Genomic DNA, 12,884 nt, shown 5'->3' with positions numbered 1-12,884 from the left:
CCTTCATCAAGCAAGCAAAAGACCTCTCTTCACCAGCAACATTAGAACAGCCATGAACTTGTCAATGGGCCTTGGGAGTAGTTTCACATAACCCAGTAACTTGAGGTTACAGGAGCATACAAGTGATGTCTCGGCGATCTTGCCAAAGGTTTTGGTAATCTCCACCCAGTGTGTTTTCACTGGTGGGCACTCCCTGGCCAAATGAAAGAAACCAACCAGATCGTTAGAGCAGAGAGCTGTAGTACATTGATCTATTGTGTGGAGAAATACAGGATGCAGTATGTCCCATTTATATGTTTGAAATGAACGAATTTGTGCATGTAATTGATTGAGACAAGCAGGTTTGTTTGCAGCATTACGTCATGATGGCGCCTTTGACTTCTTCACCGATAATCACACGCCATTTTCTGAGTGAATTGGAAATGGTTTTGGGAGGGAGTCTGTGTAGGGCCTCTATATTTTGGAGACCCAACCAAGAGCCGCTGGTGTTCAGAACAGGTATATCAGGGCAGAAACTCAGGGGACTCTGCCTGGAAGGTTGGCCACCGTTCAAAAATTGTGTTGCACACCCTGTTCTATGGACAATGGCGCACATGTGTGTGCGTGCACACACACACACAAGTTGGGAAGATGAGGGGAGAAATCGGTTGCCCATTCTGCGTCTAGGAAGACTGATACATCTGCTAATTCAGGGATGATTTCATTTATTAGGACAGGGGAAAGTCCTAGGATTGTTTGAGGTTGCCCTAACTAGAATGAAGCCTGACTGCTACGGGAGAACTATGTTTTTCATGATTGGGTTCAAACTGTTTGGTTTTATGTGGGTTAAAATTTTGGTGTTGTATTCAGAAGGGACAGAGGATGATAGGGCTTGCAGTCTTGCTCGACTTTACCCAGCTTTTGGAGGGCTTTATTATTGCTTCCCTGGGACTGGGGGGTAGTGTACCATTTTCTACTGCTTCTTGAAACATGTTAGCTAAGTATGGTTCCAATATTGATTAGTGGAACTCTGCAGTGAGTCCATCTCAGCCAGTGGCCCTGCCCCCGACCCCACTACAATGTCCTCTACTGCAATAATAGTCTCCTGTGCAATGATGTGGTCATGTAAATATGTGAAGATGTGGCCATTTACCTCCAGCATGGCGTACTGGCATTGATCGGATTTGCTCGTCTGAAACACTCACTGCTCTTTAGTGTTGGTTTATACTGAACCCAAAACATTCTTCTTTTCTCCAATAGGTCACACTTTCTTTTGAAATTACTTAACTACAATTACTTTGGAGATGATTGCCAGATGAAGTGGTGTGGTTTTTATTTTCCTCAATACCGAGGAGGAAACTTGTTGCTAATTCTTTTCGGACAACAACAGATCACCTATGGAACATTGTCCAGCGACACCGCTTACTGTACAGCTTTATATTCTACAATTTCAATTTGGCACAAGAAAATGTGGGCACAAAAAACACACATGTGGTTTATGAAGAAAATTTTGCAAGGAGCACCCTTGAAAGGAATGTGATAAATTGATCTTCTCCAATGCTTTCTTCCCAGTGATGTCTAAGATTGGAAAAGAAAGCAGGCAAAGATAAAGTAAAAGTAAAAGCTATTAAACCAGTTCTATGACATTTTACTAGAAAAACAAGATGATAACTAGTAGAAAAATGTAGTACCAAAACAAATAGCGAATTGTGGAAAGCAATCCAAACTACTAGCTCTAAAAAAAAAGCTACACTACCTCCAACAAAGTGCATGACTAGTGAAATAAAGGTATTGGGAGTAATATTTAGTTAAGGCACCAAAACTGAGGATTGCAGCTGTGATCTAATGCAGTTCGAAATAAGCCTTGGCAATACAATGAGGTACTGAAGCATATGGAAATAATGCTAGAACAAGCTTTCTTCACAGCAGCCCGTATTATTAACCAACAAAATGTATTACAATTTTTAAGGCTATTTTGTAGGGGATGCTTACAATCAACATTTAGTCAGTAATCTATATGATTTAATTTTGTTTACCAACCAACAACCCTACGATGCATATAGAGTATGAAAATGTCCGAGTAAATTAACAACATATATTTTTTTTTTTAACTGTGCTGGTGTGGTTCACAAGTTGCAAACATAACTATGTCACAGTTCACTTTGGTAAAAAACATTAGACAACGCTGTATTTTCAAAAGCTTAGAACTCTCATACAGGGATGTGGAATTCCTATCGCCCGACGCCCGGGACATCTTGGTTGGGGTCAAGGGCTACAAGTTTTTATGTTTACTTTGTCCTTGGGACAAGTAGGCCCAACCCCCTGCCCAACCCCCTGCAGCACAAACCCTTTGGCTGCCTGATTACAGAGAGTGGAACTCTCTGCAGTTGAGTTAATGTGTTTCCAAAAGATAATGCTGTTCGAACTTGTATTTATGGTTCATTATTTGAAAGTCTTCATTATTAGGGGGAGTGCTGTAAATAAATGTTTTAAGGTCACACTTCACTACTGACGTTGGTTCCAGTACAAAAAAAAAAAAAAAACGTGTATACACATGTTTGAAAAGTTTAGGCTATGAGGCTAAGTATAATGCTCCCAGAATGCTCTCTGATTATATGCAAATGAAGTGTCATTTAGTAAAATGTGTTGATGCATGCTAGTATTTCCCAAAAATATTTCTAATGGAAAATCAGTGTAACCATTTTCAACACGATTATGGGAAGCATGAAAATAAACAAACACTGACAAAGCCAACGGATCTGACATATTTTTATAAGTCTTTTAGTTTCATCAATGTGTGTCTTGTTTTGACATGGCTTTTGTAACACTTTATTGTTGTGGGAGCTACCAGGCCCTCAACATTGTAACAAACACTGGCAAACCCCCCCAAAAAAGTTTTTGAACTCTCTAAAAGCACACCAGCGGCATAACAAAGGCCCCGCAGCCGCCCTCCAGGGGGCCCCTTCAGCACAGCACCTGCCCTGAGTGAGTCTCGAGAGGGGGCTCCTCCATGTTCTTTACAAAGGGGCACCCTCCAGTTTAGTTACGTCACTGATTGCCACTGTAGTTCCTGACACTGAACAAAACTACTTTGTGTGGCAATATGCTCCTTGTGGAAGAGCAGAATGCGATCACTCACAGTAAAGCCGTCCGAAAGAGAGAGAAATAGAAGTTTAATAAAAACAAAATGTCTTTGTTAACACCAGACCTAATTAGGGACCAAGACCCACATGTAGGTAGCGAAAGTCGCTGTTTGCGACATGCAAAAAGCTGTTTGCGACATGCAAAAAGCACACTGCGATGCACAAACCCAGTTTTGCGATTCGGTAACCTGGTTACCGAATCGCAAAACAGGTTTGCGACTTGCAATTAGTAAGGGGTGTTTCCTTCCTAATTGCGACTCACAGTGCAATGTAGGATTGTTTTGTGACCGCGAATGCGGGTGCAAACCAATCGCAGTTTGCACCCATTTCAAATGGGTGCTAACACTTTCGCAAAAGGGAAGGGATCCACATGGGACCCCTTCCCCATTGTGAATGTCACTGTAAACATTTTTTCAGAGCAGGCAGTGGTCCTGTGGACCACTGCCTGCTCTGAAAAAATGAAACGAAAACGTTTCATTTTTGTTATGCATCTCGTTTTCCTTTTAGGAAAACGGGCTGCATTACAAAAAAAAAACTGCTTTATTGAAAAGCAGTCACAGACATGGTGGTCTGCTGTCTCCAGCAGGCCACCATCCCTGTGAGGGCCGCCATTCGCGAGGGGGTCGCAAATTGCGACCCACCTCATGATTATTCATGAGGTGGGCATTTGCGAAGCCCTTGCGAATCACAGATGGTGTCAGGGACACCATCCTACATTCGGATTTGCGACTCGCAATTTGCAGGTCGCAAATCTGAACCTACCTACATGTGGTCCCAAATTCTTAAAGAAAGTCACAAAAGTGCACCCATGGTATATGTTGTACCCTATAAAATATTTGTGAACTGTATTTTAGCATGGGTAAATACGATGTGTAGATTTGCTCATGTAAAAATCTTTTGAGCATTTGCAAGTTCATTTTCCCTCCAGCCACTTTCTTCCCAACCCTGGAAGAAGTTCTAATTCTGCCATTGTCAGGAGTAAATGTCCAACCTTTCTTATTATGGGAAAATTTTAGAGAGAAGCTGGTGAAAATCTTTAAAACATGCAGGTTAGTAAGTTTGCAGACTCAAAGGCATTCCAGCCCTAGAACTATTGCTTACTGCTTCCTCCAGCCCCAGTATGCAGATCTGCAGAAAGGTGGCAAAATAAGGAAATTGCTACAGTAGGGATTGAAACTGCAAGTATTCAAGCCCTACTATGGTAGTAGCCCTGGCATAATCAGAGAGGCTGTTATCAGAGCACTTACATAATGAGATTGCTGCCATAATTTGTCGCCACACTACATGGCACCAAAGGGACAAGTAGATCTTTTTACAGGACAAGTAGATTTGAGAAGCAACCTGTCCACTGGACAAGTAGATATTTTAATAAATTCCACACCCCTGCTCATAATCTTTAGACCCTACTAAGGTTCCTTCACCTCCCCCCTCATAGGGAAGGGGGTGACAATAATTCAGTAGCTGATTATAAATACTTCCAGGGGGGAGAGCCGGGATTTTTGCTGCTGCAGCTAACCCTGGTGCCCAAAACATGTTGTCTTCTTGATGGGAAGCGTATACAAGAGTGCTGAACCAAGCATAAGTATAGCCAATCACATGCAACCATTTCAAAGGTTTGAGCAGTGAGTGATCTGAATGATAAAGCAGTAATTTACCAATGCAAACTCAAGACAGCATAATAAGAGTTTTCACGTGGGTGGTTAGTTAGTATACACTACATTTGCATTTAGAATGCATAGAAAGTCTGTGCTGTATACAATTCCACAGTATTGTTCACAAAATAAATCCTCTCCGACCTACAGAAGAACTTACTGTTGCAACTGTCCAAATGGATATTTGGAGAGGTACTGAGGAGGACAAAACTTTTTTTCTAACATCAAAATGTATTGCTCTCATTCACATTACCTTCAAAAGTCTGTCATGTTTTCCAATTTTCCTTCCCCCTTTTTATTTTTTGATTTTTAGAAGTAAAAAAAAGAAGCCATTTCAAGAGGGTGGAAAACATAATCTGCACAGCATTACTGGAGCAACTTAAAGCGTAAATGATACAGAACCATATTTTATTGCTTTGAAAACATTTACATGCTTTTTAAATGGTGCAAAGAAGAGTTAGATTCTGCATATCTGACTGTAGCATTGCTGTACCAAATAATAAAAGAGCCCCACTATCTGGAATTTACTGTGGCCTATAAAAAAAATAGGCACATGGAGTGAAGCATGCACTAAGGGAAAGGAACAAAGATATGGTATGCAATGCTACATGGAGTGATCTATAATTACAGAATATTAAACGTCCACCTTTGTAATGGGCTTAAATCATACCATTCACTTGTACTTAAGCAGGATTTTTCTTTCTCAACAGATACTTGGAAAAACACTATTGAAAGCTAAATTGTGCTGGTCCCCAGAAACAGGTTTTCTCCTTGAAAAAAAGCATTGGTAAATCCCAAAAGACCCGGTTTAGCAAAATGGTACAATATTTTTTTTTTTCATGTGTGTGCCATAAAAAGAAAGAAAGGACTCCTAAACGCGGCAGCCAAATGCCTGCACTACAAAACAAAAACAAAAAACAAAGAACAAATAACCACTTTATATAATTTGATTGGAAATGTGTGAGTGCACAATATTAGGCAGATGTACTTTATCGTACAGACTCTTTTTATTGCGCAAAACATGTAATATGATTCTTATTAAAGAATGGAAAAAGAAAACGACCAAATGCAAAACAGGAAACGAAATAGTTAAACGTACACAATTGCCACACTACTGGATGAGAGAGGTGGGTTCGGCGTGTAATTTTGAGGGTTGTATGATGTGGGAATTGGGCCACTCTGTGCTTTGGGGATTAAGTTTACATCGACAAAGAATTGCAGGTGTGGGGGGGGGGGGTAAAAAAGGGGAAGAGGTGAATGTTTTATGTTTGAATTGCCAATAAACATATTTTGAAAAAAAATAGTACACAATTAAAAAGAAAACTATTGGCTCACAAGCCTTGCCACTGAATTGCAGTACTTCTTAGAAGAATGAGCATATGATCGTGCAAAATGCTGCGACTTGGGGGTTGAAGAAGGCCGACAGCTTAAGTGCACTGACCAACGGCCTCATCTCTGTTGTTGTGGGTAGAAGTAAAACGTGAATGTCAGCTGAACAAAAAAATGGATGAAGAGGGGTGACAGAAAGCCCCTCTATATATTTATTTCTGCATACATGAGACTTATTAGACGGCTAAAGCCTTCTCTAGGCCAGACATAACAAGAGTCTACTTGTTTCTTAAACAAAGATACTTATATATAAGCAATCCTCAAATGGTACGTTGTTGTTTTCAAATTAACTCAAAAACTATAATAACTGCAAGAAGAGCAAAATACACCCACGGCCAGACACGGCAACAATTCCAGGTATTGGGATCGATATTTAATAGAATGGAATCTGCAACTCACTAGGGATTTCTGTATCAAGTCTTCTTTTGTTACTTCTCCAATTGTTCCCAAATGTATACATTCGTTGCTCAAGGTTGGCATCTCGGTAGCAATAACTTTCTACGCCTTTAAGATCTGGGATAAAGTAGATTTCTGAAAAACAAATTATGACAAACAGTATTAATACATTTAACCTGAAGATACCTGAAATACAAAATGTATACACTGAACAGATGACTAACATGAAATACTGTAAAACACTAAAAGATTTTTTTTAAAAATCAGGAGGCAGGCTGGCAAGCAAACTGGGTCAGAAACTAGATGAGCGAATGGCATGAAAAGAGCTGCTAAATCAAGTCTAATCTGTAGAAAAATATTTGAAAATTGGGATACCACAAGGATCAGTCCTTGGTCCAGTGCTTTTAAAAAAAACAGTTATAAGTGAGACTGCAGAATACTTTGAATGTAAGGCGTGCCTATTATCACATGATAACACAACCAATCAGCATAAAACGGACTTTGAGGAAAAAAAAAAAAAAAAGACTGATTGACTGGGTTAGCAACAACATTTCTAAGCATTCACATGTAAAATATCACGCCCAAGGTGCAAAATTCCAGAGAATTACCAAATAGATGAAGAAATCTTAATGCATGCCTGGAGTGATCAAATCTGAAAATACAGGAGGAACAGGGAGAAGTTAAAGGCAAGATAAATGTTGGTCAAACAGAAAAGTTTAATTATATGTCTGGAGGGATTTAAGGGTCAGCTAACCCAATACTAACAAGTCAATGTTCAGTGGTTACAAATGCATGAAATGTGAAGTTTAGTCATAAGTGAGTGGAGTCTGCTGTTCCATCAGTGATTTTTAAGAGTCTGATTTTGGTCTTAAGATTTGTAGATGTGACTAGAATTTATGCAAGACATTCTTGCTAGATATGATTGACTAGTCTGCTTAATGTGCTAGTTGCATGGAGAAATACAATACTATTGACTGGTTAGAATGTCTTAGGAGTATAAATGCAACAATATGTTATGTTCTGAGTGAGTATGGGAGAAATAGTTAAAGAGAGTAGTTAGTCTGAAGGGGAAACAATACCCTTGACACGACTGCAGTGATGTTTGTAGAGTAAATCAATTGTATGAGATTTCTGGTTCAGGCTCCTCCTGTCTTGATCAGAGGAATCAGGGGCCATGCTAAAATTCTACTGGATACCGAAAACGGGCTATCTGAATCAAGCTAGAAGGTGACATTCGAAGCATTCATTTTTGCTCAACCCTTGAAAGCAAGTTTATCGTTCGGGCAGCACTAGGTATAAAGTAGGTGTATGTACACTGTCTGGTACGAAATTATCATTAGATTATCGGTTCTATGCAAAAGCAGACACCAAAATAAATTAATCCACCAACTGACTTATTCTGGCGTTCACCCACTTACCTATCCAGAATAAAATACACACAACTCAACAAGCACAGGAACAATAAATTAAAAGGAAAAGAAGTAGGAAAAACAACTATGTCATCACCTGACTGTGGGCAGGAAGCAGGCGGTTGTCTTGAATGGTATCGTACATAGTATAAATATTTTTTGAAGCTCTATGATAGTTGTAGTCATTTCGAAGCAACGCAATGGCTAGACTTGAGTGGTAAAACCATTATTATCTATGCACAATACCACTGCAAGATTGCTGCTAAGTAAACATTGCACAGAGTGGACTTTTACAATTACTGAAATGTATAGTGTACCACTGCTATGTTCATCCAAAGTGTTCTGCTTAACACTTCTGGCCACCTTGGAACGGTAAAACAATGATTCACTATGAACAATACTGTAGGGAAATGCCTCCTTTGACATGGTTACCCCCTAACTTTTTGCCTTTTGTTGATGTTAGTTATGATTGAAAGTGTGCTGGGATGCTGCTAACCAGGCCCCAGCACCAGTGTTCTTTCCCTAAACTGTACCTTTGTTCCCACAATTGGCACAGCCCTGGCACACAGATAAGCCCCTTGTAACTGGTACGCCTAGTACCAAGGGCCCTGTGGTCATGGAAGGTCTCTAAGGGCTGCAGCATGTATTATGCCACCCTGGGGCCCCTCACTCAGCACATGCACACTGCCTCACAGCTTGTGTGTGCTGGTGGGGAGAAAAAGAATAAGTCGACATGGCACTCCCCTCAGAGTGCCATGCCCGCAACCCACTGCCTGTGGCAAAAGTAAGTCACCCCTCTGGCAGGCCTTACAGCCCTAAGGCAGGGGGCACTATACCACAGATGAGAGCATAGTTGCACTATGCCCCTACAGTGTCTAAGCCAAATCTTAGACATTTTAAGTGTAGGGTGGCCATAAAGAGTATATGGTCTGGGAGTTTGTCAAACACAAACTCCACAGGTCCATAATGGCTACACCGAAATCTGGGAAGTTTGGTATACAACATCTCACCACAATAAAGCCACAATTATGCCAGTGTGGGATTTATTGAAAATGCACACAGAGGGCATCTTAGAGATGCCCCCTGTATACCAGTCCAAACATCAGTGTTAGGCTGACCAGTTGCTGCCAGCCTGCCACAACCAGATGGGTTTCTGGCCACATGGGGTGAATGCCTTTGTCACGCTGTGGCCAGGAACAAAGCCTGCACTGGGTGGAGGTGCTTCTCACCTCCTCCTGCAGGAACTGTAACACCTGGCGGTGAGCCTCAAAGGCTCATGCCCGTTGCAGCGCTCCAGGGCATCCCAGCTAGTAGAGATGCCCGCCCCTCCGGACACAGCCCCCACTTTTGGCAGCAAGTCTGGAGGAGATAATGAGAAAAACAAGGAGGAGTCACCCACCAGTCAGGACAGCCCCTAAGGTGTCCTGAGCTGAGGTGACCCCTGCCTTAAGAAATCCTCCTTCTCGGTTTTGGAGGATTCCCCCAATAAGAATAGGGATGGGCCCCACTCCCCTCAGGGAGGAGGCACAAAGAGGGTGTAGCCACCCTCAAGGACAGTAGCCACTGGCTACTGTCCCCCAGACCTAAACACCCCCCTAAATTCAGTATTTAGAGGTGACCCTGAACCCAGGAAATCAGATTCCTGCAACCTGAAGAAAGAAGAAGGACTGCTGCCTGACAGCCCAACAGAGACGACGGAGACAACAACTGACTTGGCACCAGCCCTACCTGACTGTCTCCAGACTCAAAGAACCTGAACAGCGGAGCATCCAGCAGGACCAGCGACCTCTGAGGACTCAGAGGACTGACCTTCACCTAAAGGACCAAGAACCTTCCGAGGACAGCGGCTCTGTCCAGAAACAGCAGCAAAGAAAGCAACTTTAAAGAGACTCAAACTTCCTGCCAGAAGCGTGAGTCTTCACACTCTGCACCCAACGCCCCCGGCTCTAGTTCAGGAGAACCAACACTGCAGAGAGGACTCCCAGGCGACTCCAACGATGTGGACACCCTGAGTCGACCTCTCTGCACCCCCACAGCGACACCAGCAGTGAGGATACAAAGGCTCCCCCCTCACCGCGACTGCCTGGTAACAAAGAAACCCGACGCCTGGACAAAGCACTGCACCTGCAGCCCCAGGACTGAGAGGAACCACCTACCAGTGCAGGGGTGACCAACAGGCAGCCCTCATCCTAGCCCAGTCGGTGGCTGGCCCGAGAAGCCCCCCTGTGCCCTGCCTGCATCGCCAGAGAGACTGTGACGCTGAGGGTGTGTTTTGTGTGCTTGTGTGTCCCCGTCCCCCCAGTGCTCTACAAACCCAACTGGTCTACTCCCCGAGGACGCAGGTACTTACCTGCTAGCAGACTGGAACAGGAGCGCCCCTGTTCTCCATAGGCACCTATGTTATTTGGGCCCTTCTTTGACCTCTGCACCTGACCAGCCTAGTGTTGCTGGTGCAGTGGCTTTGGGGTTGCCTTGAACCCCAAAGGGTGGGCTGCCTATGCCCAGGAGACTGAACTTGTAAGTGCTTTACTTATCTGAGAAACTAACCAATACTTGACTCCCCCAGGATTTTTTCAGTGTCCACTTTTAAAATAGCTATTTGCCATTTTTACCAAAACTGTGTGTACTACTGGTTTAAATAAAAGTTATATACTTACCTGTGTGAAGTACCTTACAATTTATGTACTTACCTAAAAATCTTAATCTTGTGGTTCTAAAATAAATTAAGAAAATAATATTTTTCTATATAAAAACCTATTGGCCTAACGTTGAGTCTTTGAGTGTGTGTTCTCATTTATTGCCTGTGTGTGTGTATACAACAAATGCTTAACACTACCCTCTGATAAGCCTACTGCTCGACCACACTATCACAAAATAGAGCATTAGTATTATCTACTTTTGCCACTATCAACCTCTTAGGGGAACCCTTTGACTCTGTGCACACTAGCCCTCACTTTGAGATAGTATATACAGAGCCAACTTCCTACAAATACCATTACTAGGTGGCCGTTCAGTTTAGAAATAGAAGCTGCACATAGAGGCAGCACACTGCATATAAAATGAGCATTAAGTGAGTATTCCAGTGTGACTCTCAGGGGTGTTGCAGGATGTTCAAAACAAGGAGGAGGAAAGAAATTGAAGGGGACCTATACAAAGAAACAAACGTGCAGATGTGCATGCACATGTAGTCAGGCATAAAAATGTTACTCACAGGGCAATGGAGCCAACTGCAGCAGACTAAATTATACTTGAACAGACAAACGAGGGCTGAATTGCAGACCTTTTTAGGTTGAGCACACAATCGCTTTGACTTGTTGTAATCTATCTGTGGGCTTTTAACCATGCCCACCTCATGCCCATCACTATCATTCGTTCATGGGCTTGCCTTTCAAAAATCCTTTGTTAGCATTGGTAAATGCTTTGTTTGTCCCTCCTTGGGGAGGTTTTGTTACCGCCTTGGAACCCGACCCTGTTACATGGATAATTGCTTGTTTGCCTGTTTTCCTTTTGTGTCTCTCCTATGCGCTCATGGTGGCCGTGGGGCTTTGAATTAGCTCGCTTAGGTCAACTGTTTTACTTTTCATCTTCAATTTATGCAGGAACAACAGTCCAGTTAGGAATTTACAACCCTAATAGCTCTAACATGAGCAAACGCGAGACCCATTGCATTGCAAATGCTTGTTTTATATATTTTTAACACCATGGGCCTGGCAAACAAATACATCCAAGAGGCCCTCTCAAGAAGCTCTAGCAAGGATTACCACAGTGTAAATCACCTACCACCAAGGTCCGTGGAACAATCAAGCCTATAGCCCTCAACACCAACTTGTCACCTTAACCAACTGATTGTTCGTGTTGCAGAGGCTGGCAACCATCTGACTCAGTCATAACATTCCAAATACATACAAATGTACAGTTCACAAACAAATATAAAAACCCCATACTGAAAAGCACCTTAGAAGGAATATCACATAGTAAATCTTCAACTCCAAATGTTTGTCAAAGGGGGTAACCAAAACCATAATCCTTGCCTACTATGGTAATCTGTGAGATTCTACGTAACTGAATATCCGTCTACAGCCTATACACAACACTGCATAAAGACAATTCTGCAATTTCTTTCACACCGGAAATCCTTAAGGCCAAAACTGAGAAAATTCTAAATATAAAACAAAGTTACTATGGTAATATAATATCCAACTGCGTCCAAAACGGCTAATAAGGGTAATCAATGTGCTCTGGAAGTGGCCCTCTCTCCTTCTGGGAATTATGTTGAGACCTCTGGACTCCATGTGAACCTACACAACTGGAATCTTGTAAATTGGCCCTTTTTTGGGAAACTGCATGGTCTAACCTATTTGGGTAAAAAGACCTTTCTGCTGTGTTCAGTTCTTGAAAAAAAAAAAAAATCTTTATTTACGCAACTATGGTGGATTGATGACTCTGGTATTTATGTTGAGAACTATCATAAAAAAACAATAAAACGAGAACAAAAACGTAAGGATTACGAAAGTGCAGAACTTCCACCCAGGGTTTCACTGAAGGGATAAGCAACACCAAAGTCGTTGCCTATTACTTTAATCAGTGAGAAGTATGTAATACAATACCTGTCAAAAGGCTTTAACGTGGTATTATAAGCGACGCTTAAAGACCTGTTGCTCTTAGAATGATTTTTACACGGCTACTGTTAGCTGTCGTCCAAGGTATATGCATCTTGTGTACATTCTAACGAGCAGCTGTACAAACTTCGTTACACGTGTGTGCACACAGACGATCACACACTGCATGTGGGGGGGTCATGAAACCTTCCTCCCACATCACCTCAACGTAGTGCAGCACAAACATACAGCCCACAACGTCTAAATGTATTTCCTGCTCTTGTGCCATGGTCCATATGTATTAAATTGGTCACCGTT

General features: G+C 42.2%; 1 protein-coding gene across 3 annotated transcripts in view; it reads right to left on the bottom strand.

Moving 5' to 3' along the window:
* USP33 (ubiquitin specific peptidase 33) overlaps nucleotides 1–12,884 on the bottom strand; it is a 399,453-nt gene that overhangs the window by 358,035 nt on the left and 28,534 nt on the right. For all 3 annotated transcript variants that reach the window (XM_069232248.1, XM_069232249.1, XM_069232250.1), the window contains exon 2: nucleotides 6,563–6,694. In XM_069232248.1, coding sequence (XP_069088349.1) covers nucleotides 6,563–6,643 — 81 coding nt within the window. In that variant the 5' untranslated portion in view covers nucleotides 6,644–6,694. The remainder of the gene's footprint in view (nucleotides 1–6,562; nucleotides 6,695–12,884) is intronic.

This window comes from Pleurodeles waltl, chromosome 4_2 (assembly GCF_031143425.1).
Source record: "Pleurodeles waltl isolate 20211129_DDA chromosome 4_2, aPleWal1.hap1.20221129, whole genome shotgun sequence".
Lineage (NCBI taxonomy): Eukaryota > Metazoa > Chordata > Amphibia > Caudata > Salamandridae > Pleurodeles > Pleurodeles waltl.
The sequence above is the reverse complement of the archived record's forward strand: the minus strand, read 5'-3'. Positions and strand labels throughout refer to the sequence as shown.